Source organism: Lissotriton vulgaris, chromosome 9 (genome assembly GCF_964263255.1).
Source record: "Lissotriton vulgaris chromosome 9, aLisVul1.2, whole genome shotgun sequence".
Classification (NCBI taxonomy): domain Eukaryota; kingdom Metazoa; phylum Chordata; class Amphibia; order Caudata; family Salamandridae; genus Lissotriton; species Lissotriton vulgaris.
The window spans coordinates 1,030,263,749-1,030,290,714 of record NC_141697.1 but is presented as its reverse complement, the minus strand read 5'-3'; the positions used below and the strand labels follow the sequence as shown (position 1 = coordinate 1,030,290,714).

At 48.2% G+C, this 26,966-nt stretch overlaps 1 protein-coding gene and 1 non-coding gene across 2 annotated transcripts in view; both read right to left on the bottom strand.

The window, feature by feature from the left end:
- The window catches only part of IARS1 (isoleucyl-tRNA synthetase 1), a 553,819-nt gene that overhangs the window by 468,792 nt on the left and 58,061 nt on the right, over positions 1–26,966 (bottom strand). Inside the window, exons 3-5 of the mRNA XM_086938943.1 lie at positions 22,018–22,174; positions 12,836–12,955; positions 7,750–7,832 (exon numbers count right to left, since the gene is read on the bottom strand). Of these exons, the coding sequence (XP_086795069.1) occupies positions 7,750–7,832; positions 12,836–12,955; positions 22,018–22,174 (360 nt within the window). The remainder of the gene's footprint in view (positions 1–7,749; positions 7,833–12,835; positions 12,956–22,017; positions 22,175–26,966) is intronic.
- Positions 20,930–21,061, bottom strand: LOC147692749 (small nucleolar RNA SNORA84). The gene has a single exon (XR_015300247.1). It is a non-coding gene; the product is annotated as a small nucleolar RNA SNORA84 (small nucleolar RNA).

The window sequence follows — 26,966 nt, the reverse complement described above, 5'->3', positions numbered from 1 at the left end:
TGAAGGGCGGGACGCGGGCTCCGCTAGCTGGGGTTGGCGGCGACTCACCCCCCCTAGGCCCTTAAGGTCGACTGTGGTGGAGACCACAGGGTAAGTGTGCGAGAAGTTGGATCAAGGTTTGGATGGGGGCGGCCATTGGGTTCGTGTGCTCTGTCCTGGGGAGTGGGGTTTGGGGAATGTTTCAGTTTTGGGGTTGTTTGGGGGGGGGCAACTGCATTGGGGGGTCATGGACAGTTGTTGTTTGATTCGGACTGTACGGAATTGGAATGGGGACATTACCTAATTTGAAATGCCTAACGTGGAATGTCCGGGGGCTGCGGACTATGGTGAAACGTCACAAAGTACATGCATACCTGGTACGCAGGGGGGTTCAGATAGCTATGCTCCAGGAGACTCACCTCACCAAAAAAGAGTGCGCTGCCTTGCAGAAAAGATGGCGGGGCCAGGTTTTTGGCACCACTTACTCAGCGTATGCCAGGGGGGTCTTGATCTGGGTGAGGGCGGGGATACCCTTTCAAGTGCTGAATCAGGTAATAGATCCGGATGGCAGGTTTGTAGCGGTGGAGGGGAGATTGTATGGACGGGATGTGGTTTTCTGTTGTGTTTATGCACCGAACACTGACCAAGGCCGATACTTTGATAGCCTCTCGGGGTCCTTGGCCTCTTTCCTGGCGGGTCCGATAGTGCTAGGGGGGGACTTCAACTCGATTACCGATGTGGCTCTGGATAGGTCCCATCCCCCCCTAGTAGACTCTCCTGTGCGCAGGCTGGCCGCGCACAGGAAGGACTGGCAAGAACAATGGGGGTTGCTGGATGTCTGGAGGGAGAGGCACAGGGGAACCAGGGATTACTCCTTTTATTCCGCTCTCCATGATTTACATGTCAGAATTGATGCGGTGCTTTGCGGGAGCTCCCTAGCCCCATTGATTACCCATGCTGAGTACCTTGCTAGGACGATATCCGATCATAACCCCCTGTTGGTGCATATTCAATGGCAGAGGGAGCGCTCAGTAATACCAACATGGCGGCTTCGTCCGGAGACGCTAGAGGATTCTGTGTTCGACGATGCGGTCCGGCAGGGCATTGATAGTTATTTCGGTGCGAATGAAGGAACGGCGACGAGTAGGTCTACTGAATGGGATGCAATGAAAGTGGTGGTGAGAGGGGTGTGCTTGGGCAGGTTCTCGAATGCTCGAACAACTGTGCTGAATGACTTAATGAAAGCGGAGGAAACTTTGAGGGACCTGGAGCGCCGCAGGCCAACTAGGCCAGGTCTACAGGCCCAGTTATTGGAGGCGAAGGAAGTGGTAGCCGCGGAGACGGAACGTTTGAGATGTTATGACTATAGGCAGTACATTATCAGGGCACACGCAGAAAGGGACAAGGTGGGTACCCTCTTAGCCAGATTAGCTAGCCCGGAACTTAGGGGTTGCCCGATCCTCAGCATTACTAACGCGCAGGGAGAGATGGTGTACTCCCAGGCAGCTGTATTGGACCGCTTTAGGGGTTACTATGAGGAATTGTACCGGAGTCAGTTGGGAGTGGGGGTTCAGGACATCGTGGAGTACCTGGGGGAGAGGCCGCTTCCGGTCTTGGACGAGGATGACGCGAAGGACCTGGGTAGCCCGATCACGCTTACGGAAATTCGAGTGGCTATCAAACATATGGCCCGTAACAAGACGCCCGGGGTGGACGGACTCCCAGTCGAGTTCTATCAGCACTATGTAGACGCTCTGGCGCCCAGGCTGCTGGTGGTGTATACGGAGGCCTTCGAGAAGGGGGCATTGCCTGGCTCCATGCGGGAGGCCTTGATAGTACCACTCCTCAAGCCTGGCCGGGATGCCGCGGACGTGAGGTCTTATCGCCCGCTGTCCATGCTGACGGTGGACTATAAGATCCTGAGTCGCATCCTAGCCACTAGATTGGCCCCGCACATGACGGGCCTGGTGCACAGGGATCAAGCCGGGTTTATACCCACGAGGAGCACGGCGATGAATATCCGCCGCCTGGTGGGAATAATGGACGCCATCTTGGATGGGGAGGGAACGCCGGCGGTTCTGTCCGTGGATGTCGAGAAGGCCTTCGACAGTTTGGAATGGCCTTTCTTGGATGGAGTGCTGGAGCGGTTCGGCATGGGCGATGGGTTTCGAAGGTGGACGAGGGTCTTGTATACCTCGGCGACGGCGAGAGTTCGATTGAGCGGCTTGGTATCTGCCGCGTATCCGGTGGGCAGGGGAACACGACAGGGATGCTCTCTCTCCCCTCTGTTGTTTGCCCTGGCGATGGAACCCTTGGCGGTCCATGCGAGGTCAGGCGACCGATACGCGGGAATAGTGAGTGATGGGCAATGGCATTATATATCGCTCTATGCAGATGACCTGCTCCTGTACCTAGCTGACACTTCGGGGGCACTGGCTGGAGCGATGGATCTGCTGTCCGAGTTCGGCCGACTGTCGGGCCTTAAGGTCAATTGGGCAAAGACCTGCGTGTTTCCGCTGAGAGCGGGATCGCCAGCCCCTAGCAGCGACTTGGGTGTGACATGGGAACCCTCTTGCATCACCTACTTGGGTGTCCGCATTTACCACTCGGCTGCTGACCTTTTGGAGGGTAACATTGGCCGTTGTGTCCGGTCACTGCGGGGTAGCTTGTCTTTCTGGTCGACCCTCCCGCTGACAGTCCTGGGCAGGATAGCATTGTTGAAAATGGTGGCGCTCCCCCGCTTCCTTTATTATTTCCGAACGCTACCTGTCTGGATTCCCCAGGGGGTGTTTAGGGAACTGCGGTCACTGATTATTGGCTTTCTGTGGGGGCATGGCCGTCGCAGAATAGCCTTGAGCACGCTACTTCGCCCCAAGCTGGAGGGGGGCATGGCCGTGCCCGACCTTGAGCTGTATTATCTGGCGGCGCAGTTGCAGGTCCTTACGCAGAACGTAGCCAGGGTGTTCCGGGGGCCGGAGGAAGACCGGGGTCGGGGGATACAGCGCCACGTGCTGTCGTACATCATTATGCAGCAACGGCTCGAGTTACGGGCCCTCACCATGGAGGAGCGGACGCTCCGGCTGTGCTGGCAGAGGAGCCTTCGGAGAGCGAGGGCATCGCGGCCTTATGCCCCGGAGATCCCGATCGGGATGTTGACGGCTTTGCCGCACGGAGGGGATTGGTCCCCGTTGATGGACTGGGAGGACGCGGGGTTGCAGGTGGTGGGTGACTTGTATATAGATGGGGCGTTGGCGCCGTTCGACGTGCTCCGGGACCAGTTCGGACTGCCTGAGGGGGGCTTCCTCCTACACGCGGCTGTAGTGGCTGCCATGCAAAAGCACTGGAAAGAGGGGCTCCTGGAGCCCGCGACGACTATGGCATGCCAATATGTGGTGATGGCGGCTGGTACATTCAAAGCTGTGACGTGCCTCCATAATAGGATGCTGAACGAAGGGCTGGAACCACTCCATGGGCTCAAAGCTAAATGGGAGGGGAGCGTTGGCCGGCCCATACCGGATACGGCATGGGGCCATATCCTGCGACGCACGTGGAAGGGCACCAGGAACGCACGCTTTCAGCAGGTCCATTTTTATGTGCTCCATAGGGCCTATTTAACTCCAGAGAAACTACAGCGGCACTTTCGGGTGCCGGATGCCTGTTGCCCCCGGTGCTCGTCCCTTGGGGCGGACATGGACCACTTGTTTTGGGGGTGTCCACAACTGGGATCTTATTGGGCGGAGGTAGGGGAACTCCTGAATGAAGTGACTGACAGGGAGGTAGAATTCGACATGGCGGCGTGTCTATTGCTCTGGTTCCCGCATACTAAGCACACCAAGGTGACAAGTAAATTCATAGATCTGGGCCTGATATTGGCTCAAAGGGAAATATCGTGGCACTGGAAGGCCAGGGGGGGTCCCTCACTGCGTAGATGGAAGAATGAGCTGCTGCGATGGTCTGACTGCGAGAGCGTGCTCCGGATGAAGCAAGCAGTGAAGTTGGGGAATGAGAAAGCTCTGGATGCGGCGCGTGCATGGGAGTTAGTGGTACAGGCTCTGCGTGATGCTTTGGTTGAGGATGAGGACGGCGAGGGCTAAGCCGCTGGACACCGCGGGGCGAACACAGAAGTATCTCACTACGTACTGTAGTGGAACCATCCAGTTCAGTAGAGCGAAGCACACACCTTAGCAGTTGCCAGGGGGGGGGGCGTTGGGGGGGTTAGTTGTAGAGGGGCTTGGGGAGGGCCGGAAGCCATTGGAGGGTTGCTGGGGGAGGCCTTGGAACTACTGGGACAGGGGGTATGAAGTGGCGGGCAGACTGATTGGGTGGGACGGCCTGGCACGAAGGCCCGAATAGCCTAGAGTAGGCCCCGACGGGGGCAATTACGTTGATTCCACGGAGATGGCTGACGGGAATGTTGTTGCGGGTGGGGGGGTAAAAGCAGATACGTAAAACGACCTTCCGCCAGGGTCCCAATGGGACGTACACTGTGTGGTGTTCCTCTCGAGCGATCTGATATGCCGCCCGGCCTCCGGGATGCGGGCTGAATGGCTGTGTACAACTGTGAACTGTCATTGGACGGGGGGAGCCCACAAGTGCACTGGCTGTTTACCTTTTCCTGCTGTTTATAACTCTGCAATAAAAATATAATTAAAAAAAAAAAATCTCTGAAGTACTCATTTCGGAAAACTTTATTTAAACCATAAAGTGTGAAGCCTCTGCCTCACATGGTACAACCAAGCTGCTTATTCCTAAGACATATGTGCATCGTCAAATGCGAATATTTACTAAGTATGCTGCTCCGTTTAATGCCATAATAGGGATTCTAATACAAGCGCTTGCAATGCAACAGGTCTCGCATTTACGCGAGTTTAAGCTATTGGCATTGTAAATGACAATGCGTTTTATTTAGGTTTCAAAAACCAAAACATAAATAAAAGGCAATGTCATTTACAATGCCGTGAGCTCAAGCTCGCATAAATGTGAGACCTGTTGCAATGCAAATGCTTGTTTTTTACCAGAGGTCAGGGCACAAGTCCTAAAAAAGATGTGGGGGGACTAATTGATTTAGGCAGTATGCAAGTGACATCACAGCGCGTGACACAGCATGTACCATCACAGTAAGTGGCATCACAAGAAGTGAAGTAACATCTTAAGACCTCACACCTATTTTTATCAGGTCTACCATGGGTACATGATGAGCGCATTATATTTATCAAATTAGATTTTGTGATTGGGTTGTGCCAAAAAAGTGACTCAAACTAGACGTAAAATCTGGGCCTCAAGTTACACATTTGTTTTTTATACCTGTCACAAGGAAATTGGCAACAAGGAGAAACGTGGCAGAAAAACTGTTCTGCTTATTTGGCTACAAGCATGCAATTTAAAATATCTCATGGGGTTTACGCACATATTTTTGTCTGCCAACTAAATCTTCAGGAATATTCATAATGGTAAGATAACTCTGGAGGTTAATGTATTTGTTGGATATATCTGTGTTTTGTCTAATCCCAGTTTTGAATCAAAATAGCTTAGAGGGTTAATGTCTCGCATGCAAAGCACATTACCTAACATGCAAATGAGACAGTTGTATTATTTTATGTAAATGGTTAAGTGGGTTACTGCATTTAACACAGAGATCCTTTAGTTATTTGCAGTTCATAAATTGTAATCCTTCTAATATAACTCATCGACCTATGAAGGGCATGCGGCTCCTACACCTTGTAACCCTCACTACCTTATGTAACACATCCTGCACATGGATTCATACACATATGATTTACTGTCAATGTGTAATGTGTACATGTGATGTAAAGTGCTTTGACACCCTGCAGTGGGATGAGTAGAACTAAAGTGCTATAAAAGAAATAAAACAAAATTGTGGTATTTTTAATTTTATTTGTGTAAAATGCTTGGAAAGACCGAAACATCTGACATTCTTACAGTGAATGCACATCTCTTATAAAGAGAGACTAAACAAAGTCAATAGCATGCCTCAAGTATTTAAAAGCTGTATGCATTTATTTCTCCTCCATTGTATGTGCATGTACGTGTAAGCCTCGATATAACTTCCAAACAATATACTCCAACAAACGAGACCTGAAGGCCCCTTAACGTAGGCCTTTTGTTTTGGGCTCAGCTGGAATCTGAAAAGCCCCTTCTTACTGCACGTTGCTGCTCGGAATGAAAACAGACAACGTGCAGGCGCTGCTGAATGCGTACCAGTGTCTGAAAACCACAATGGGGCAAGTTTACATATGTCTGTGGGGCTCAACCTCTTAGCAGGGACGACGGCGTTCACCCTGTGGAAAGAGTGGGTAGACGCTGTCTGCGTGCGTGTACCCTCGGCTTGTGGCCTGCCAGGGGTGGTAGGACTCCAACCCTCCTTGCTGCAAAGACAATATTCTAGTGACTAAACAATACAAGATAGTTTATCCATAACAAGTGGCAATAGATAGGATGACACTACATAACACATTAAAATAAAATAAAGACATGAGATGCACGTTGTAAAACAAGTATTGGCAAAGCCAACAGGTCTTACCTTTAAAAGGTGAGTAGCAACCTTTTAGCTTTGCGAATGCCTGTTTGCAATGGTAATTTTATATTTTACCATTCTAAAATGGGCAAAAGCCATGTTGGAATGGTAAATTAAGAATGCCAAAACGGCCGCCAGAGAGCATGAAGAACGTAACGATCTTGGTAAAAAAAAAAGTTACAGAAAGGGAGCAGGACGTGGAGGGGCTAGGCTATGTCAGGCGCTGCCTTCTCCCAGTAAATCACTTAAGGAGGAAGAAAAACAGGCTTGAGGGGGATGAAGAGGACGACTGAGTATCGCGAGACTCACTAGACAAGGAAGAAAACTGAAACGCATACTGAGTATGCGGTCGGGTGAGGAAGCATCAGGTAGTACCGAGCGGGTCTGCCGATAGGAACAATGTTTCCACGAGGCGTTCCTGCCCTTGCCTAAGACCATGGGGTGTAATCTAACACTCTTTTATAATTCCAAGTAGAATACAAAACAATTCCAAGTAGAATACAAAACGTATGTACAACAACACGCATGTTTTATTAACAACAGCGGTTAAAGTTGATAAGTAGTTTTTAGCAACACTTTTTTCATTTGAAAACAGGAGTGGCAATACAGGGCTGGACCCTGTATGGTCCTGAAGAAAAGCTTGGGGGAGCTTGAAACATGTTGACCACAACACTGATCTAGCTCAGTAAAAGTTAGAATACAGTGTTACCCCTTTTTAATTTTTATACCACACTAGGAGCAAAATAAATTGTTGAGGCCCACTAACACCCACTCCACCATCACCACACTTGCACCACACATAGTCATCTCACAAAACCAGTGCTCCAGCGTAGTCGCCTTGTCGCAGCACGCCCCTTTTCGTAGAGAACTGGGATGGCCCCAATGATGAAGCATGTCACCGTGGGGCAACCCCGGTGAGTGAGGGGACTCTAGAAAGAAATTTTTCTTTCCTACATCATTTTGGTACACACTGACTTATTAAGCAGTAACCATACAACACCTAAGATAGAAAGGAGACAGACAGACACAGATAGACCGACAGACAGATGGATAAAGTCCTATGCCGTGCTCAGGTTTTGATCCAGTGCAAGATCTCACTGCTTTAAAACAGACCTTTGGAGGTCCGTAAGTAAAGCGCATGCAAGTCTATATTAAATTTAATCAAACAATTTGACAAGCAAAACCCTTCCATCTTATGCATTTCTGATCATCAGTGACTGAAAGGGATTACGTACCAAACAGTTTCCATGAACGAGGGATACAGAGTTTTATAATCATTCTTGAAATCGATCCAGCGTCCGAGCCTGGTAACACTGACCTGTCAAGATGCAAAACATACAGGTATTTGTCATAAATCTGGCAAATTTCAAACAACTATATTCAGTTCTCAGATCGTTATGAAAACCCAAGGTGACTAACTCAAGCAAATATCGTTTTACAAAGGTAGAACTCTAGCAGCAGAGTTCGAAAGTGGCAGCAGCCCCAAAAGACTCCTTGTCTGAAGGTGAACTCCTTGATGTGCTCTATTTGGCTGTCCAATCAGGAGACTTTGTGGATTTCAATTTTGATACGGCATACATCATTGGAGAATAATTCCTATTATTACCATGACGCCAGTGGCGTTGTAGCTATGGCTGTTATGTATTATCCATGTGCAGGCATTTCAAATTGATGCAGCCTGTTTTAGATTACTGTTGGCAACCCTGCACTGATGTGATCACAGATGCTATTCTTGCATATGGTGGCCATAAAAGTAATCTTGTCTGATGTAGTCACTATTTACAACACTATTGATGTTATTACCTCAGGATGCTGTCCAATGGACATAATTAGCTCGTATTACTCAAAAGGTTGAAGACTGCAGGTTAACAGACATTAGCCAAAAGCAGCAAACTAAAAATTGCATTTTATTTCACTTGTGACCTAATCACAAGAACACACACTCCTTCCACAGGCTTCTCATTACATAATCACACCAATGGTTTGTACAGAATTCTTCGCTTTACAGGCATCACTCAACTCCTCCAAATGGAGAACTGCCCCCCCCCCCCCCCCCCCTAATAAAAGAGAAGCTTATGGTGGGCAAAGTACATTCAAGATATACAGAGCTTTGCTCAGTAATTAAATTAAACCAGGATTCGTGACTGCATACTTTGCTATACCGTTTGACCTTCCTGCCCTTGGACTCCGACTAATAATCTTCAAGACATATCTGAAACAGCTACTATTAAAGAACATGTTGTGCCCTGACTTAACTTGTTTACTAAAGAGGTACTGTAACTTCTCCAGACGAGTCAGCTTCACCAAACCCTCCCTTCCCCCTCGCATCCTGCTAGGTTAACTCTTTGATTGCAACATGAACATGTACAGATTCTCATCAGCTTTAGTGCCTGGCAAATATTTAAGAAGCTGCATAAATAAAAGATAAGCTGGACAGCGCACGCCTCAACCTCGGGGAGAACGCGGCTGAGGAATGCAGAACAATATTTAGCATTTGCAAGGCATGCTGATGTAACAGAATGAATAATTTTGCACACAGGTGTACTAAAGTGTACAATGAGGATTCAGATTAAAAATACTGTAGCTGAGGGACATCATGTGATGGAGGGAGCACAGATTTAACGTTGTTGGTGTGAAATGTGGGGGTCAAATGTTATAAAATACTAATGGCTCATTTATTTCTTCTGTAACATTGTGGGCTCTTCATTGTTCATGCAGAATCCTCAAGTAGGTGCAAGAAGTCTGGTGGTTTACCAGACAAAAGACCTACCTATCTAGGTTACTAATTCAGAAGGATATAGAGGCCTAGCCGACAGTGTCACTCTTGCTGGACTGCGAAACCAACATCCAATCTACAGAGGATGCATGATTATACTACCTCACAATGAAGTGTTGAGATCCTTTATTAGTAAAGGGAACCTGTTCAGCATCCGCCAATGTGAAAATATGTATACCCGACCTGCTGCCCTGTACTCCACAGAATCACCCACAGTGATAAGTAACAAGCCGACTGCAGCATTAATACCAGCCTCCACTAAAGGCTGCCCCAGTTTCTTTTAAGTCTGTCCCTCTGGTGATACCCAGCTCCGACAACCCAACCCATCTCAGGAATATCATCAAGGCTAACCGAGATCAGCACATAGACCTTCAGTTCTAAATTGGTACGAAATCATTTGGTGCCCAATCAGCAGTCGCCACTCAAAATACATCTGAAGATGCTGGAAGTACCTTGAATACCAAGCTGGAGATTTGGAGGGAGTCTATACGTGTAATAACATAAGGAATTGTGGGCCCGCCAGAACCAACATAGGACTGGAGGATGGGCTCTTCCTTTAACTCTGCCTTACCAGAGTGGTCTCTTTAAATACCCTATGGAGTAGGCACATAAAGCACTGCTGCTTCCACTGCCTCACTCCACTCCTCATTCCACTCTAGCATGTCTTTAATTGCAGTTACTGAGACCATGTTCGACAAAAGGTCAGGCATTATGGCCTCGAGACATAAGAATGCTACTGGGCTGGTTTCCTCATATTACAGCCAACCAATACAACCAAAGAGCATTTGAAGTTATGAGGAGTCTTGGTGCGAAGTATGTCCATTATTTCATTACTGAGAGTTTCAGCCCAGGAGAAGCAGCCCAAGGCCACACCAGGCCTGCCAAGCAAAAGACAGCACAGGAGCGAACTGACTAGCTGTCAAATGCAGTTGTAGTGCTTCTGAGAGCCTCACAGAGGAGATGGAGCAAGGCCGTGCAAACGGGCCAGCCTGACACCAGACAGCCCTAGAGTGAACAGACTAGTTGCCAAAGTAAGCACCTTATGCTGTGTGCTCACACCACCCACACACCATTAGGCCAACTCTGACACTCACTCTGGGAACCCATCTGAAGAATCTCTAGGTACACTGGACAGTGGGATCACTTACCAAATGAAACAATTTGATAAAGTTATGAGCTGCTCTTAAACATATGATAAGGACTGGGTGGGGAGGGAATGTGAAGATCTAACAAGGAGAGGTTACCTATCTCTCCTCATTGGGTTTTTTGTTCACAGTTGAGCATTAGCAGGCTAATTCCCTGCAAGGTCGTCCTTGCCCTGGGGCATTTCATCATGGCTTAGAATGTGATGGGCTCTAGGCTTGTATACGTGGGTGGAGAATTTTGGATTAGGGCCTAGGGAAGACTTAGGATACCAGTGGAATTGCTTTTGTTTTGATCTATCCCAGGCTCCTGAGCACTGCACGTCATGCACTGATGGGTGGGCCGTAGTTCTAAAGTGGATAGGACATAACTCACCCAGCCTCGAACTCACACAGCTGCCTTCTACTCCACCCCAATAACTGAGAAGGGAATGCAAATCCCACCTCAGTGCCCGCGGTGGGAGGTAGGGATACCTGCCTTTAATGTCAGGTTCATTTGGTTTGAACTCACGTTCAGAAGTTAGTGTCTTTTACTGACATGGAATGGGAAATTTATGGCTGGACCAACTAAGAATCACATGTTCCTATTGTATCTGAAATATCGGAAGAGAAACCCACATGTCAAAAAGAGCTAAAGGGACCATGCTAGTTTAGGCGATGGAGGTGCCAACATCTTCCTTCAATGCTAGGTGGGTGTTAATCGGTATCACACCACGAGTCCCCTTTGAATGTGATTTTTTTAATATACTGATTCAGAGAGCAGCATTGGTGGAGGTTTGGAGTGTGTTCATAGAGTGCTGGAAATTATCACAAAAAACCGTTAATTACATTGCAGACCTTCCACTTTGGATCATTTCATCACCTTGCTCATGCAGTCAGCACCATGACTTTAGAGGCTTTCAATAGTCTTGCAATTAACTGAAACAATTGGCTCTAGTAACTTGGGTAGAGAGTCCAGCGACCTAGTGATGAACGTGGAATGCACGGAAGGTCACACTCCGACTAAAACTTACTGCTAACGATAATACACTGCACTAAGAAATGGATTAAAGAGTGTTTTCAACTAGCTGTGTTGAAGGACTCGTAATCCCATAAAGGACACAGTACGGCATTATTGCAGGGAAACTTCACTTTCTGTCTGATACACAGAGTGAAAAAGAAAATGTTTGTTGAATTAGTAAGAGGTGCTTTGAGCTCAGGAACTTGCACAGCAGTTAACCCCTTCGAGGCTGATGACGAGCTGGGCTCGTCATGGTGTAGCCTCCTCAAACACTGATGACGAGCCCAGCTCGTCATGAACAATGGGTTTTTTAAAAAGTCAGCATTCCAGAAGAATCAGAGCAGCGCGCATGTGGTTAAGAGTAGCAAATCCATGTTGGAGCATATCAGAGGCAATCAGCCCGCAATTCTTCATACGGTCGAAAATACTTGTATTGGTCCAAAGAAACCATGTAGTGATACTGGCGCGAGATTGGGGTTAACACAACTAGATCAATGCACCATAGTCTTTACCAGCTCACAAAGAAACTCGGACTACAGAGGGTTCAAACCAAGTAGTCAGAAAGTGCCTGAAATTGAATGAGAAACAGATATAGGAACTTTAAAAGCGCATGACTCTCTACCCTTGGATGCAAGGTTCAAGTTTTAAGATCTTTATACACTGCACAAGACTTACTGAGGTATATGCACAAGATATATGCAGAAGCTATGTGCCACCCCTACTGTATTCAGCGCCTGCACATCTGATCACTCAGCCATTCCTCAGGCTAATTAAGATGCATTACCACTGCAATCCTGGGTCCCCAGCTGAGGAACGTTTTGAATCTTAACTAAAGGGCATAGTGAAAATGTATGGGTTTAAAAAAAAGCATGAAAACATAATTTTCGTTAGCTCCATGCATGCAGGGCTGCAAGGGAAGAATAGCGAAAAGAACCCAACCTTCCTAGTTGGAAAGGAGCCCCCCTCCTACACACCCGACTAATACACAGGCAGTGGTATACCTGCACACTCTAAATTGATTGAAGTCGTATTACACAAATGTAATAAGAAAATAAACAGAGGACATGTGTGTAAATGTAGCAGGGCTATGGACACTGCTCAGTGATTACTGACTCCATGCCAAAACCACATTGTTATATACTAAAGCACTGCACAGACTGCAGTCTTCAGAAACCACTAGAACAAAACATTAAAGTAACTGGCTACATAAAGACAACAATCAATCACAGGGTTTAAAAAGTTTGTAGAAACAAAGGCTATTGATGGAAAAAGAAATAAGATGGGCGTTTGTCTCATTACTAATGGTCACGTTTGGGTGCGTTGATTGGAGTACCACCGTGGAGTTGTGCAATAAATCCCGATAACGTAAAGCAGTCTATATACCTAAATAAAATATACTGTACCTCCCACTCCTGGGAATATCGCATGACAATTCCCCGGCACTGCTTATTGTACTCTGCAATGCCCATCTTGGCAACATCCTCTGGTCCTTTGATCCCCAAGGTCTTGTCAATTTCATACTCCTGTAAAAGGAAACATGTTGCTTTCAGATTTGAAACCACTTAACTCTTTACAACTAAAACACAGCTGTCAGCTTTCCATATCCAATCGCAAACATTATATAATATTTTAACTCCACATAATAAAAATTATTTATTTTAAAATATAGAAGAGAAGTTACACAAAGTATCACGATGACCAATTATCAGTAGATTATGAGAAACATTAGGAGTAAAGTATTTCACACTGTAATGCAATGTGTTGTGCCACAGAGTTGATGAGAGGTGTTACCTCGAAACCGGTCCGGTCCTCGGATGCTTGATTCCGTTCTGGGAAGGACATGGCTTTTGTAGTTCGGACTGGACTGTTCCCATGGGGCACAGGGTCGGAGCTGATTTGCATATCGCCATTGTCTAACCCAGGGTGGTGTGGAGTGCAAAAAAACGATGGATTTGGGCCCAGATCTTTGGACTGGGGTGAATGTGTGACATTGATCCACATTCTGTCCATCACCTGTTTTGTTTGCAAATTCCGCCCTAAGTGCGCTGGGGATGCTCAGACGTGGGTCCCAGGCACTCCACACCACTGGAGTCAAGCTAGCCGGGCTGATGAGAGGTGTTACCTCGAAACCGGTCCGGTCCTCGGATGCTTGATTCCGTTCTGGGAAGGACATGGCTTTTGTAGTTCGGACTGGACTGTTCCCATGGGGCACAGGGTCGGAGCTGATTTGCATATCGCCATTGTCTAACCCAGGGTGGTGTGGAGTGCAAAAAAACGATGGATTTGGGCCCAGATCTTTGGACTGGGGTGAATGTGTGACATTGATCCACATTCTGTCCATCACCTGTTTTGTTTGCAAATTCCGCCCTAAGTGCGCTGGGGATGCTCAGACGTGGGTCCCAGGCACTCCACACCACTGGAGTCAAGCTAGCCGGGCTGATGAGAGGTGTTACCTCGAAACCGGTCCGGTCCTCGGATGCTTGATTCCGTTCTGGGAAGGACATGGCTTTTGTAGTTCGGACTGGACTGTTCCCATGGGGCACAGGGTCGGAGCTGATTTGCATATCGCCATTGTCTAACCCAGGGTGGTGTGGAGTGCAAAAAAACGATGGATTTGGGCCCATATCTTTGGACTGGGGTGAATGTGTGACATTGATCCACATTCTGTCCATCACCTGTTTTGTTTGCAAATTCCGCCCTAAGTGCGCTGGGGATGCTCAGACGTGGGTCCCAGGCACTCCACACCACTGGAGTCAAGCTAGCCAGGCTGATGAGAGGTGTTACCTCGAAACCGGTCCGGTCCTCGGATGCTTGATTCCGTTCTGGGAAGGACATGGCTTTTGTAGTTCGGACTGGACTGTTCCCATGGGGCACAGGGTCGGAGCTGATTTGCATATCGCCATTGTCTAACCCAGGGTGGTGTGGAGTGCAAAAAAACGATGGATTTGGGCCCAGATCTTTGGACTGGGGTGAATGTGTGACATTGATCCACATTCTGTCCATCACCTGTTTTGTTTGCAAATTCCCCCCTAAGTGCGCTGGGGATGCTCAGACGTGGGTCCCAGGCACTCCACACCACTGGAGTCAAGCTAGCCGGGCTGATGAGAGGTGTTACCTCGAAACCGGTCCGGTCCTCGGATGCTTGATTCCGTTCTGAGAAGGACATGGCTTTTGTAGTTCGGACTGGACTGTTCCCATGGGGCACAGGGTCGGAGCTGATTTGCATATCGCCATTGTCTAACCCAGGGTGGTGTGGAGTGCAAAGAAACGATGGATTTGGGCCCAGATCTTTGGACTGGGGTGAATGTGTGACATTGATCCACATTCTGTCCATCACCTGTTTTGTTTACAGAGTACTGTCCTTTTACTGTGCCAGCAATCTGCTAGTCAGAAGGACCAAGTCTAGCAAATGACTTTTCTTTCAGTTACACCAGAAATCATTTTGTGAAATGGGTAGGATTCTGCCCTGTGGGTCTTTCACCTGCAGCAAATGTGCTCCAAATGCGAGTGCAAACCCTCCTAGACTTGCAGCACACAGGCCTCACTGAATAAGTACTTAGGTAACACAGGGTGGGTTCCAGGTGATGAATGTACCCACCCTTGAAAAAGTAAATGCTTGGGGTCAAGGGGGAACATCGTTTACGATGCGGTTTTTACACCGCAGTGCCTTTACCCCGCAGCTATTACAACGCAAGTCGTTACTACGACTTGCGCTGGATGGCGCTGTGGGATAAGGAATCTTGCAATTTTATATTCCAACACCTTTCCTACTGTTACGGGGACTGGTGTTGGAATATAAAATTATAAGATTCCTAAATCCACGCCCTCCAACGCAAGTCGTTGTAACGACTTGCGTTGTAAGACTTGCGTGGTAAAGGCATGCGTTGTTACAACGTACATCTGGGGTCAAGTCTTCACCACCAAGAAGAGGGCTATTTCTCTACTCCTGATATTGCAATGATCACAGAAGCCCAGGCACCTGGGAAAATAGCAGCACCAAAGCTTTTCTCTGTACCCGCTCCTTCCCCATCAGCTGTGCGCACACATTTATATTATCGAAAACTGTGAAATTATCCTGTCAAGGCATGAAAAGGGGCAATCTCCTGCCTCCCATGGGCAACCTCTAATCTGCCCGAGTAATCGCCAAGCAGTAAAACTACCAGGCTCGGATTTCTCTCAATATCCCATGTTACCATCTTCGTCACCTTCCTCTACTGCTGCCTCTTACTTTTATCTGTTTGCTTCACCATTATCTATCCCGTTCCCTCCCACCTGGGCATTTACCAGGTCGCGCAGCCAGCAGAGGCTAATAAGACACTAGAGTTTTGGGAGAAAACTACATCTATGTAGCTCCTTCCTGTGGTATGAACTTGGGGTGGTGTAAAGATCTATCTGTGCAAGCCAACATATCATTATAGAGCACCCACAGAATTGTCTTTTTGCACTTCAGTAATAGGTGTTATTACTCAAATATCAAATAAATTTCACGTATTTTAGAACTTCAGTAAGATATAAAAGGATGAAACACCAAATTGGACTTGAAGCGGTTTAAAGCATTTGAACTACTGGTCTGACACATCTCTACATTGGGGTTTTAAAGAACTCGCCGGCAATATCCTACAAGGTTTCAGGCATGACCATATTTGCTTTAGGTAGATACTGTCACATCATAGAACAAGTTACTTACCTTCGTTAATACCTTCTCTGGTACAGATACTATCTACACACACATTCCTTACTTTAGAATATTTCCCAAGCGCCACACTGGATCCGGAAACGTTTGAGCAGTACCTCTGCCTGGTGGTTGCTGGCATTGTTCTGTTCCATGTTGTCCACGCTGGACGAGTGCGGTGTCCATATAGGTGCCATCCCAGCATGCTGACGTCAAATTATTTTCGCAACTTTCCACGCCAGAATCACAGAGCCACATAGAATGGAGGCACACTGGCATGTCCTGTTAAGGCAGTGAGAAGGGTAACCCTATGAAATCAGTTTGCAGTGCGGGGAGAATGGGAGGGTTGGTAAGGAGTGTGAGGCTGCAAAGGGTCTCTACCAGATAAGGTGTTAAAGAAGGCAAGTAACTTATTCTTGGGATCGATACTTTAAGCCACAGATTCCTAACCTTAGAATAGATACCAAAGCAATACCTCCCCGGAGGTGGGTATACAAGCAGATTAACCCAAAATGTCCTGCCCCTCACGACAGACCTCACCATCCAGAATGAAATGGAGGACAAGCAACCTTTAACCATACCCAGAGCAGAACTCTGCTGGGCCAAACGAAGAACAAACAATAGAACTTGGGATAAGGGTCAAAGAAAAAGGATCAATATCCTTGGATGCCCACCATGCCACAAACTGGTTTTAACAGCCATTGTATACAGCCTTGGTGAAGAGATGCCTGGCTACCATAATAATATCACAGACTTCAGGTGGAAGGTTGAAAGAGGTCAATTGTCGCCGCTCAATCTCCAAGCATGAAGGCGGAGTATTCACAGGTTCAAGTACAGGATCCTGCCCGCCCTGCAACTGCAACAGAAGGACCTCCAGAAGGGTCATACTGAACGGAGGACCAATGGTCATGCTCAGGAGATCGAGATACCAGACTATCCGTGCCAAAATCTGGAGCCACAAGAATGACTTGGACTCTGTCACTCCTGTTCTACAGGAGGCCTGAGCTCCACTGAGAACAAAAGCATCTCCAAGCAAGAAGTATCTTGGAAACTTCGGAGCGCCGAACTGCTGACATTGCGCATTCTCAACGGTGGTGTAAAGGCCTAACCACGGCTCTCGACACTCTTGAAAGAGACTTTGCACCACCTTAGAATGGAGACACCATTTGAGATCTGCTAGGAATCAACGACTGAGTTAGTCTGCCTTGGCGTTCAAAAAGCCCGCCAGGTATTGAACAACCAGTAAAAGGCCCTGACATTTCTGCCATGTCCAGAGTTGCAGGACTTCTGCCATGACACACTGTTTACTGCAGAACCACACGGCCATCAGGGCGACCATGAATACCTGTATCAGCCTTACCTCTATCGAAGAAGAACAGCTTTCAAGACCAACCAGATCGCCCAGAGCACAACAGGATGATGCGAAGCCCGAACTCCGGCGTAGACCAGAGTCCTCTAATCTCCACCTCTCCTGCATGGCCACTCCAGCCCAGGAGTGGCGCATCTGTTACTACAGTCATCTCTGGTTGGGTAAAGGGGAGGGGTCTGCCGCTGACCCAATCGCAGTTCGTCAGCCACCACTGCAGGTCTTTTGGAATTTCCCTCCAGGTGGGAGAGATTCCCTGATGCTGTGCCCAATGGAATTTCAAGTCCTACTGCAGAGGACTCATATGCCAATGGGTGGATGCAGGAGGCCATAGGGCCCAACAGCCTCTGTGTCAATCTAACCGAAATTCAGGATAGAGGCTTAAACATTGGTATTATAGCCTAAATATCCTGGGCTCGCTGTTCGGGAGGATAGGCCTGAAACTGCACGGTTTCCCGAACTGCTCCAATAAAAGGGAGCGTCTGAGAGGGAGTCAGGTGTGACTTTGGCAAGTTGGTAGTGAACCACAGCGAATGCAGGAGGTCCGCTATATTCTGGAGGCAGTTGACAACTGCCTGGGGCTAGCCTGCCTTCAACAGCCAATTGTCAAGATACAGGAAGACTGGTCCCCGAACCGCCGCAGATGCACAGTAACCACCACCATCACTTTGGTGAAGGGGAGCATGGCAAACTGAAAGTGCTCTAGGCCCACCGTGGACCGCATGTAGTGCCTATGGGCAGGTAGGGCAGGGATGTGGAAATGTGTGTCCTGCAAGTCCAATGCTACAATACAGTTTCCAGGGTCCAGGGCAGACAGGACCTGAGCAAGGGTGAGCATCTCAAACATCTAATTTTTCAGGACGAAGTTGAGAAGGCACGGGTCTAGAATAGACCAGAGGTCTCTGTCCTTTTTGGGCACCAGAAAGTAGAGGGAACAAAAAAGCACGACCTACCTCATATGCTGGCACCCTCTCTATGGCCCTTTTGGCCAAAAGGGCCAACACCTCCTGACAGACCAAAAAGAGATAGATCTCTGTCAGCCGGTCGTGAGTGGGTGGGTGGCATGGGTAGGGGGTTTCCAGAAAGGAGATGGAGTAGCCACTCAGGACTATTTTCTAAACCCACTTGTCCAATGTTAAGAACTTCCAGTAGAGCAGGTGAAGGCTGATCATGCCTCTCGCTGGGTGCCCGTGCTGGTATAATGGCAAATTAAAGGGGTTGGAGGCTGCCGGAGTGGGAGGATATTGGGGTGGGTGGGGGGTGAACTGACCTGACCTATGGCTCGTGATCCCACATGGTCTGTGGGAACTGTGGCCACAAAAAGGCTGGGAAACATGTTGGCCTTAGTGACCGGGAGGAAAGAAATGAGGTTGGTAGCCTTTACTGTAGCAACAGAAGGGGCGAAAGGTGGACTGAGATTGGCATGGGGTCTTGGATAGACCCAAGGACCTAGCCATAGCTCTGCTGTCCTTAAAGCGGCCCAGCACTCAGTAAGCCTTCTCACCAAAGAGGCAAGAGCCACCAAAGGGCATGTCCAAGGGCAAAGCTTAGATATCGCCTAAAAAGCCAGTCAATGGTTTTCAGATAGGTTTGGTGTCTAAATGCCACTGACGATGAAATCACACCACATATGATGGTAAACTTTGCTGCATCTTGTCACGGAGCGCAGTGCTGGCAGAAGAGAAAATCCTCTTACAAAAGGTATTCAGCCTTCTGGATTCATTGTCCGGTGGTGTGGCAGGGAACACACCAAGACTGATCCTGGAAATGGACGTTTGGACCATCAAGCTCTCCGCTCCGGGGTGGGGTGCTGGGTGAGTAAACTGGGTCTCCAGGAACGGGGCAATGGCGGTCAATTGTGCTGCACCCAGGAGCCCCTGTGCAGGGCTTGGGCCAGACCCCGAGGAGAACTCTGTAAGGGATGTGTTAAATGGGAGTAATGGTTCAGAGGGCTCAAGGGCCTTTGTGAAGATGTTTGTTTTAACTGCCACTATGGGCCACTGAAGGGCCAAGGCCTCAGCTGCCCTCTCCACCACCATTGCAATTGGGGCACCCTTCTCCACAGCCACGGTAGGGGGAAGAGACCAGGCCAGTGTCTGGTGGTGTTTCCCAACCACTGTCATTCGTCAGTTCCTCGTACCAGTTGCCCCCTGGTTCATCAAGGGGATGGTGGTAAGCATAAGGGACCTCGGACCTCTCCCTATCAACACCCTCTCCAGGCTTTTCAGAGCAAAAAGGCACCGACTTCCAATTCAGAAGGCATGCTGCTGGTCAGCGCCAGAGTCGGTGTTGGATGAGTCGCATCCAACTCTTTGCCTTCAGTCAGGCAGGACGATGGAGCCTGTGCTGCCATGGGGCGTCGGTGGTGCCGGGAGCAATAGCACTGGATCGGTGATCAAGAAAGCTTGTGGTCTCACAGAAGGCGCCGCTCCAGATCAAGCACCGGATCCAAAGGTGAACCCGCTGATGGAGAACAAGTAGGGGCCCCTCCCGAGAGGCCCGAAGGCACACCAGAGAGGTCGAGTCACCTAAATGTGGGGCGTGTGGCCTCAAAGCTCCTTGATTTGGGAAGGGATCGCTCCAGCTCAGGGAAAGTTGGGGAGAGACAGAGCAGACCCTGGCGCAGGTTCCACCACAGAGCAAGGCCTAGAGAACCGATGCTCCTGTCCCGCACCTGGTCCAATTACTTCTAGAGGCGCAGGGAAATCGAAGACTGATTCTACTTCTTCCAGTTGTGGGACTTACCCAATGACTTGGATTGTGACGACCATTGTCGGAGTTGCTCCGAGAGCAGTACCGGGACCTTCCGCGTGACTGAGAGCTTTGCAGGGATCATCCTACATCGGATAACGAGGAGCTTCATGGACCATTCCTTCAGTGCTTTGGGATTCATGATGCAGCATTATTTAAAGATGTTGGAGCTATGGTCCCACTCCAAGCACCATAGGCAAACCAAAAGAGCGTATGCCACAGACATCTGCCTGTGACAGGCACTACACAGGTTAAATCCTGTTGGATTCTTAGGGGACATTCCTAAGATACCAGGAGATGAAAATCTCAAAAAAGCTGCAACAAATATTCGAGGAAAAAAGCAGTCAAAAATTGACTGGGGGTAACTATCAGATCTGCACCGACCGGCGCGGAAAGAAAAGAACGGATGTCAACGTTCTGGGGTGGTGCAATATGGGCACCGAGCACATCACTCCTGTTGCAAATGATGAGCAAACACCACCATCTACCGGCAAACAGACGTGCAGCTCCAAAATTTCCAGATCCAGTTTGACGCCTGGAGAATACTCTAAGGTAAGGCCTCTGCAGCTAGCAGTCTCTACCAGATAAGCCCTTTACTAACAAACACTTTATCCAAAGTTGTCCTGTTAAACTTTGCTCTTCTTCCCTAGAAGCAAAACCACAGAGAGGAATTAAAAATGCTTAATAGGAAACCTTTGTGTACAATATCAATGTCACTGTGACGGGGCAAAGGAGGCTGAGCAGTGAATCCAAACTCCATGCAAAAATCACAGTGGTACTGTTTGCCCATTGAAACAACTGAAGTGCTGCACAGAGAGCAGACCACAGAAACCGCTGGGCACACAAAGGAAAACAGACTTACACAGAATAACTAAAAACATGTATCATTAAAAACAACCGCAAAACATGAGAGAGAAATAAAGCACTTACAATGAGGTATGCTCAACAAAATGTGAAATGTCTTAAGTACAGAAACAGGAAAAAAGAGAGAGGCAGTGTATAATAAGAACATTGGGGTATTTGACCAAAAATAGGAAGGAATTTAGGGGCTGCTGCCCAAATTCTAAATGATGAGGTTTGGGTATTTGGATGGAGAAACTCAGGGCCCTTTATCGATATCCGAGAGAAACAGACTGGGATTTTCTGAGGAAAAGAATAAATGTGCAACATGAACAGGGGAACCAACTTCGCTAGTTGTCTATTTGATGTCACTTGACCGCCGCACTCGAAAACAAGTTATAAACAGCTACACATATAAAAGTCTGTGTATGATGATCACAATTCTCGCCTGAACAACAATCCAATTGCTTCTTTGGATAAATGATTTGTCATTCCTACAAATTATGCTACCCAAGAAGCAAAGATCGGCATCAATTAAAAAATGCATAGAGTAGGGCCTCGATAAAAACTGGGGGAAAAAAGACACAGGACTCTGCATTTTAATTCATGGTATGAAACTGAATAAACTAAAGTAACTTGCCTTAAACTTTGACAGCGAATAGTAATTGAATATAAAAGCATTCCACTATGTTGCAGAACAAAAGGATTTCAGGCCCTAGTTGCCAGCCATGGGAAAGACTTCAAGATGGTAGGGTAGCCATTTCTGTATGGCAAAGTGTCAAGAAACCGCACTATAAATCAGTGAGATTTCAGCTCACATGGATTGGAGATTGCTGTACTAAGATTTAATATAGGACATTGGGAAACTGAGGAAGATTGGCTAAAGATATGATCTAAGAGTGAGAAATGGTTTAGAGTAACCGAGCAGAAGAGAGTCTGTATTTATTAGAACATACCACAGGTAGACCATGACAATCCCAGCCAAACCGTCTCTCTACGTAGAATCCACTCTGATGGGCAAATCGTGTCACTATGTCTTTAATTGTCCCAGCCAAGATGTGGCCATAGTGAGGAAGCCCAGTTGCAAATGGAGGGCCATCGTAAAAGGTATACCTGCAGGAAAAGAAAATCTCCTTGGTTAATTACTATCAACTGTACATGTACCAGAAAGCAGAAAAGGACATACTGTATACATCTACCAACTTCCTCATCCCATCTCAGAGTTTTTTTGTGTCTGCCGCATGGTACCAAATCACCCCACATGAATCAGCTTGTAAATTGCACAGCCGGAATGTTGTCCCTATACCAAAAAGTAGAGGCTTTTTATTTTTGTTTACATTTGTTTATTATGTTTTAACAATTAGGTATCACGACAGTAGATTTCAATACATTAATATATTCTTGCAACAAAAAGTTGAAATGCAAATCTTATGTCCATAGGCCCTAATCCCGTATACGCTAGGAGCCAAGTTTGCCTAATGTTTGACCAAGTCTGTGTATATCATGGTGTGTCGAAGAGGCCTTAGTGTACATCCTATAAGCAAGCATTGTCGGGTGTGCCTAATATATCACTGTTGAGCCTCCTGTGATATTGTGCCGTGGCCGGGTATGGGTCATCACCTTAGTCACATCGGGTTAGATCGTTGTTGTATGAATGTTCCAAAAACTTTCTGATCTATCATATCAATATGTGTTCCCAATTAAAACAGTGGCTGGATTTTCTGCCAGCCCAACTTCCAACTATTTCCAACTGTGGGGGATAAACTATAGGAAAAGTAGGGTGTTGGGGGGGAGGGGAGGGTCCTAGCTGTGACCTAATAGGATCTGTTATCGAGATAATTGTAGTTTCTCGGTGTGGTGTAGGAATACATCAGGATATGTGTGGAGGGGGAGTGGTGTTATAACTTCCGTGGTATCCCCTTTGTTGTCCATGGGGTGTTCTAAGCTGATCTGCAATCCAGGTGTGACCCCAGGCTACTTGTGTCTCTCAGGCACTCTCTGTGTCTAGGGTGACGGGAGGGTCGGCTGGGTCCGAGTCCGTTCATCTGTGGGGGGCTCAGGGGGGTCCGTCTCGTGAGTAAACGTATGTAGTAACTGTGCCCATTCTAAGGAGATAGGGAAGAAGAACTAAGAGGGACCCGTAAACACCCTAAGTGTTTCTTCCTCTCCCCATTTTTTCACAGCACCACTCCAGGCTGCTTCTGGTGGCCCCGTTGGGGACCTCCAGTGCCTGGCTGTACCCCTCTTCGCTAGTAGGATAGCTAGGGACATAAAGCGGCATCGCACCTTCTCAGTCTTCCTCCTGCGGAAGACCCCTAGAGCGTATGCCTCCCGTGTTGACATATTTGCGATATGGGTTGTGTCCTTCAGTGTCCGGTGAACCCTGTCCCAGTACCCTTGGATAGTGGGGCAATCCCAAAACATGTGTCTGAAGTCCGCGGCAAGGATTTGACAATGGGGGCATGCAAATTGTGCTTCAGGGAAAAACTGACGGAGACGATGCGGTGTGAGGTATGCCCTGTGAAGGATGTTGAATTGTATGTTCCGAAATCGTGCATTTCTGGAAACCTTTTTGGGGTATTCTAAGGCAGTGCTCCATTCCTTGTCATGTACCACCCTTCCTATGTCCGTTTCCCATTTCTGGCGTAGTGGTTGTAGTGTCGGGAGGATCAGTGTGTTGGAGGCTCCTCTGTGTTGGGGTTCCAGAACCGTCGGCTGCTATCCACGAGCGGTCTGTGAATTTAGAATTGCCCGGGTGGGAGATCGTATTGCTCAGTCATTTGAGCGAACGTCTTGATCTGCCCCTATTCGAACAAGGACTCTACTTCCGTAACTGCTAGTTATGTCCAGACTCGTAGGGCACCCTCTGTGTAATATTTGTCTCCCCTGGGGAAGCCCACTAGTGGTAGTAAAGGCGAGTATGGGGGTTTATCTTTTGATAGCCGGTGTACACTCATCATGCAGGTACGGGCTATTGATACCTGCAGCGGTCGAGAACGTACCGGTTTGGTTCCTGGCATCAATAGCCTACGGAGTGCTGGTAATGGTATAGGGCCCTACGCAGTAAACGACTCCCCAATGTGATGCCCCGCCGTCCAATACGATAACCACTGTAATTGTGCTGCCAGAAAGTATGCCTCAAATGCCGGCGCTCCTAGACCCCCCTCTGTCGTGGGCAAGTATAATGTTGCCAGCGCCACTCTGTGCCTGCGCCTCCCCAAATCAGCTCAGTGAGAAGGCTGTGTACTTCTTTGAAAAAGTAGCGTGGTGGAATTACTGGGAGATTAAAGAAGAGATACAGCTGACGGGGGACCATTATCATTTTCGCTATGGCTACCCGTCCTATGGGAGCTAAGGGCAACATTTTCCAAAACCCCACCGCTGTTCACAACCCTGCCAATGTCTTACGATGATTCTCCTCATACAAATCCTCACGGGTGAGGAATCGTCGCACCCCCAGATATCTGGATGCGTCCCCGTTCCACGCGAGGGATTGTGATCCAATCTGTACCTCAAACGGGGCCAAGTGGGGACTTAGCGGGTATATAATAGATTTTTCCCAGTTCACCTTGAGACCCGAAGCCTTCGTGAAGTCTCCTAGTGTCTTCCAGATGAGTGTTAAGTCTCGGGTGGCATCACGGATGTAGATTAATAGGTCATCTGCGTACAATGATACACAGTGTATCGTGTCTGCGAGTGGAATTCCCCAGTCCTCTCCTTCCAGTCTCAGACGGATCGCCAGGGGTTCTACCGCCAGGGCAACAAGCAGGGGAGACAGTGGGCATCCGTGTCTCGTCCCTCTTTCAACTACGAACCCTGGGGAGATGTATTTGCCCATTCTAACTCGTGTGGTGAGGTTCGTATAGAGGAGCCTAATGTATGCCAACAGTCCCGGTCCAATGTTAAGTTTCTGAAGGACTTCAAATAAATAGGGCCACAACAGAGTATCGAACACCTTTTCGAGATCTAGTATTAGGCATGCCGCATTGGGGAACTGCCCCCTGCGGCGTCCTGTATATGGAACAATCTGCGTATATTTTGTGATGTATTACGTCGTGGGACAAAACCGAATTGGTCCGGGTGGACCAGTGGGGGTAGTATTTGAGCAACCCTGTCCGCCAGTATTTTGCCTAATATTTTGCAGTTCGCATTGAGTAATGTAATGGGCCTGTAAGAGGACAGGAGAGTTGGGTCCCTATGTGGTTTCAGGAATGTGACTATTACCGATTCCCTCAAGGATCCCGGCAATTCATCCCTATCGAGTGCCTCGTTGTACATAGTTACCATATGCAGGACTAACTGGGCTGAGAATGTGCTATAATATTCAAGGGGAAAGCCATCCATTCCCGCGGCTTTGTTACGGGCCAGCGTTCTAATCGCCTGAGTGACATCTGCAGATTTTATACTTTTGTCTAACTATTTTTGATCCGCTGGCTGGATCTGTGGAAGTGACAGCGGGTGTAGAAATGTATCGATCACGTGTGGGTCTTCTTGACTCGGTGCTCGATAAACATTAGAGTAATAGCTGTAAAAAAACTTGTAGTATTTTGGATTGTGAGCTCCGGAGTATTGCCGCCCGATCCCTCACCTCTGCAATTGGCTTCACCTCTATGTCCTGTTTGGCAAGCTAGGCTAAGAGTGTCCCCCCCCCCGTTACCCTCCCGATGTACCCTGGCGGCATAGACCCTAAAATTATACTTGCGGAGGTCCCTCAGGGTTGCAGTATATGCTGTTTTTGCTGTGGCTACCTGCTCTATGGTGGCTTCCCCCCTGTCCTCTTTTTTCGAGAGAGTTGCCAAAGTCTGTTCTTTGTCATGTAGTGTTATCTCAAGTGTTCTGGCCACCCTTACCACCATCTGTATGCACTGCCCTCTCGCCACCACCTTATTGGCATCCCATTCTATTAACCGTGAAGAAGCTGTCCCCGTGTTTAATGTGAAGTGCTCCTGAATATGATCTCCGTGTTCCTGCTTGAACACCTGATCCGTGAGGCACTCCCGTGGTAACCTCCACGTGGGTATAGGGGGGTGAGGTGGTTTCCATCTGAGGGTCAAGGTATGTGCGTCATGATCCGATAAGACCCTGCCTAGGTAATCTGTGTGTCGTACTTTGGGAAGCAGGACGGCAGAGCACAAAAAATGGTCCAGGCGCACTCGTAAGTCGTGAGGGAAAAGAATATAGCTTGGTGGCAGTGTGGCGTGCTCTCCATGCATCTATCAGTGTCCAGTGTTCCACCCACCTGTTAAAGAGCTTTGTTTGTTTATGTATCGGCGAATGCGCTGGCGGGGGGTGGGATCTATCCAGGTTAGTGTCTAAAACACAGTTATAGTCACCGCCCAGTATCCACGGGATGAGTGTGTGTTGAGATAGTGTCCCTGTAAGACGGTCCCAGAATGCAGCCTGTTCTACATTTGGGGCGTATATGCTACCTATCAACACTGATTGACCATCTAGCAATCCCCCTATCATTGCAAACCGACCTTCTTTTTCCGTATGTCGTACTTGCTCCTTGAAGGGGGTGCCCGGTCTGATCCAAAATAGCGCTCCCCTGGCAAACGCTGAATACCCTGTGGCACAAATTATACCCCTCCATTTCCTACGTAGACGCTCTACCTCCACTGCTGTCAGATGAGTCTCCTGTAGGAGAGCTATGTGTGCCTGCTGGCTTTTTATGTAAGCATATACTGCATAGCGTTTGCTGGCTGTGTGCATTCCCCGCACATTTAGTGTAAGAAGGGTGATGTCAGTATTAGGAATTCTCGTTGTCATGTGTGTTGCTGTGTATCTTCCCTGCTCCTCCTGTCCTTGTCACCACTCTTCCCATCGTTTGTGTCGTCCAAGGGAAACTGAACAAAATAGTTCGGGAAACATTCCCAACTTATGGGGCCTATTGTACGAGACAATA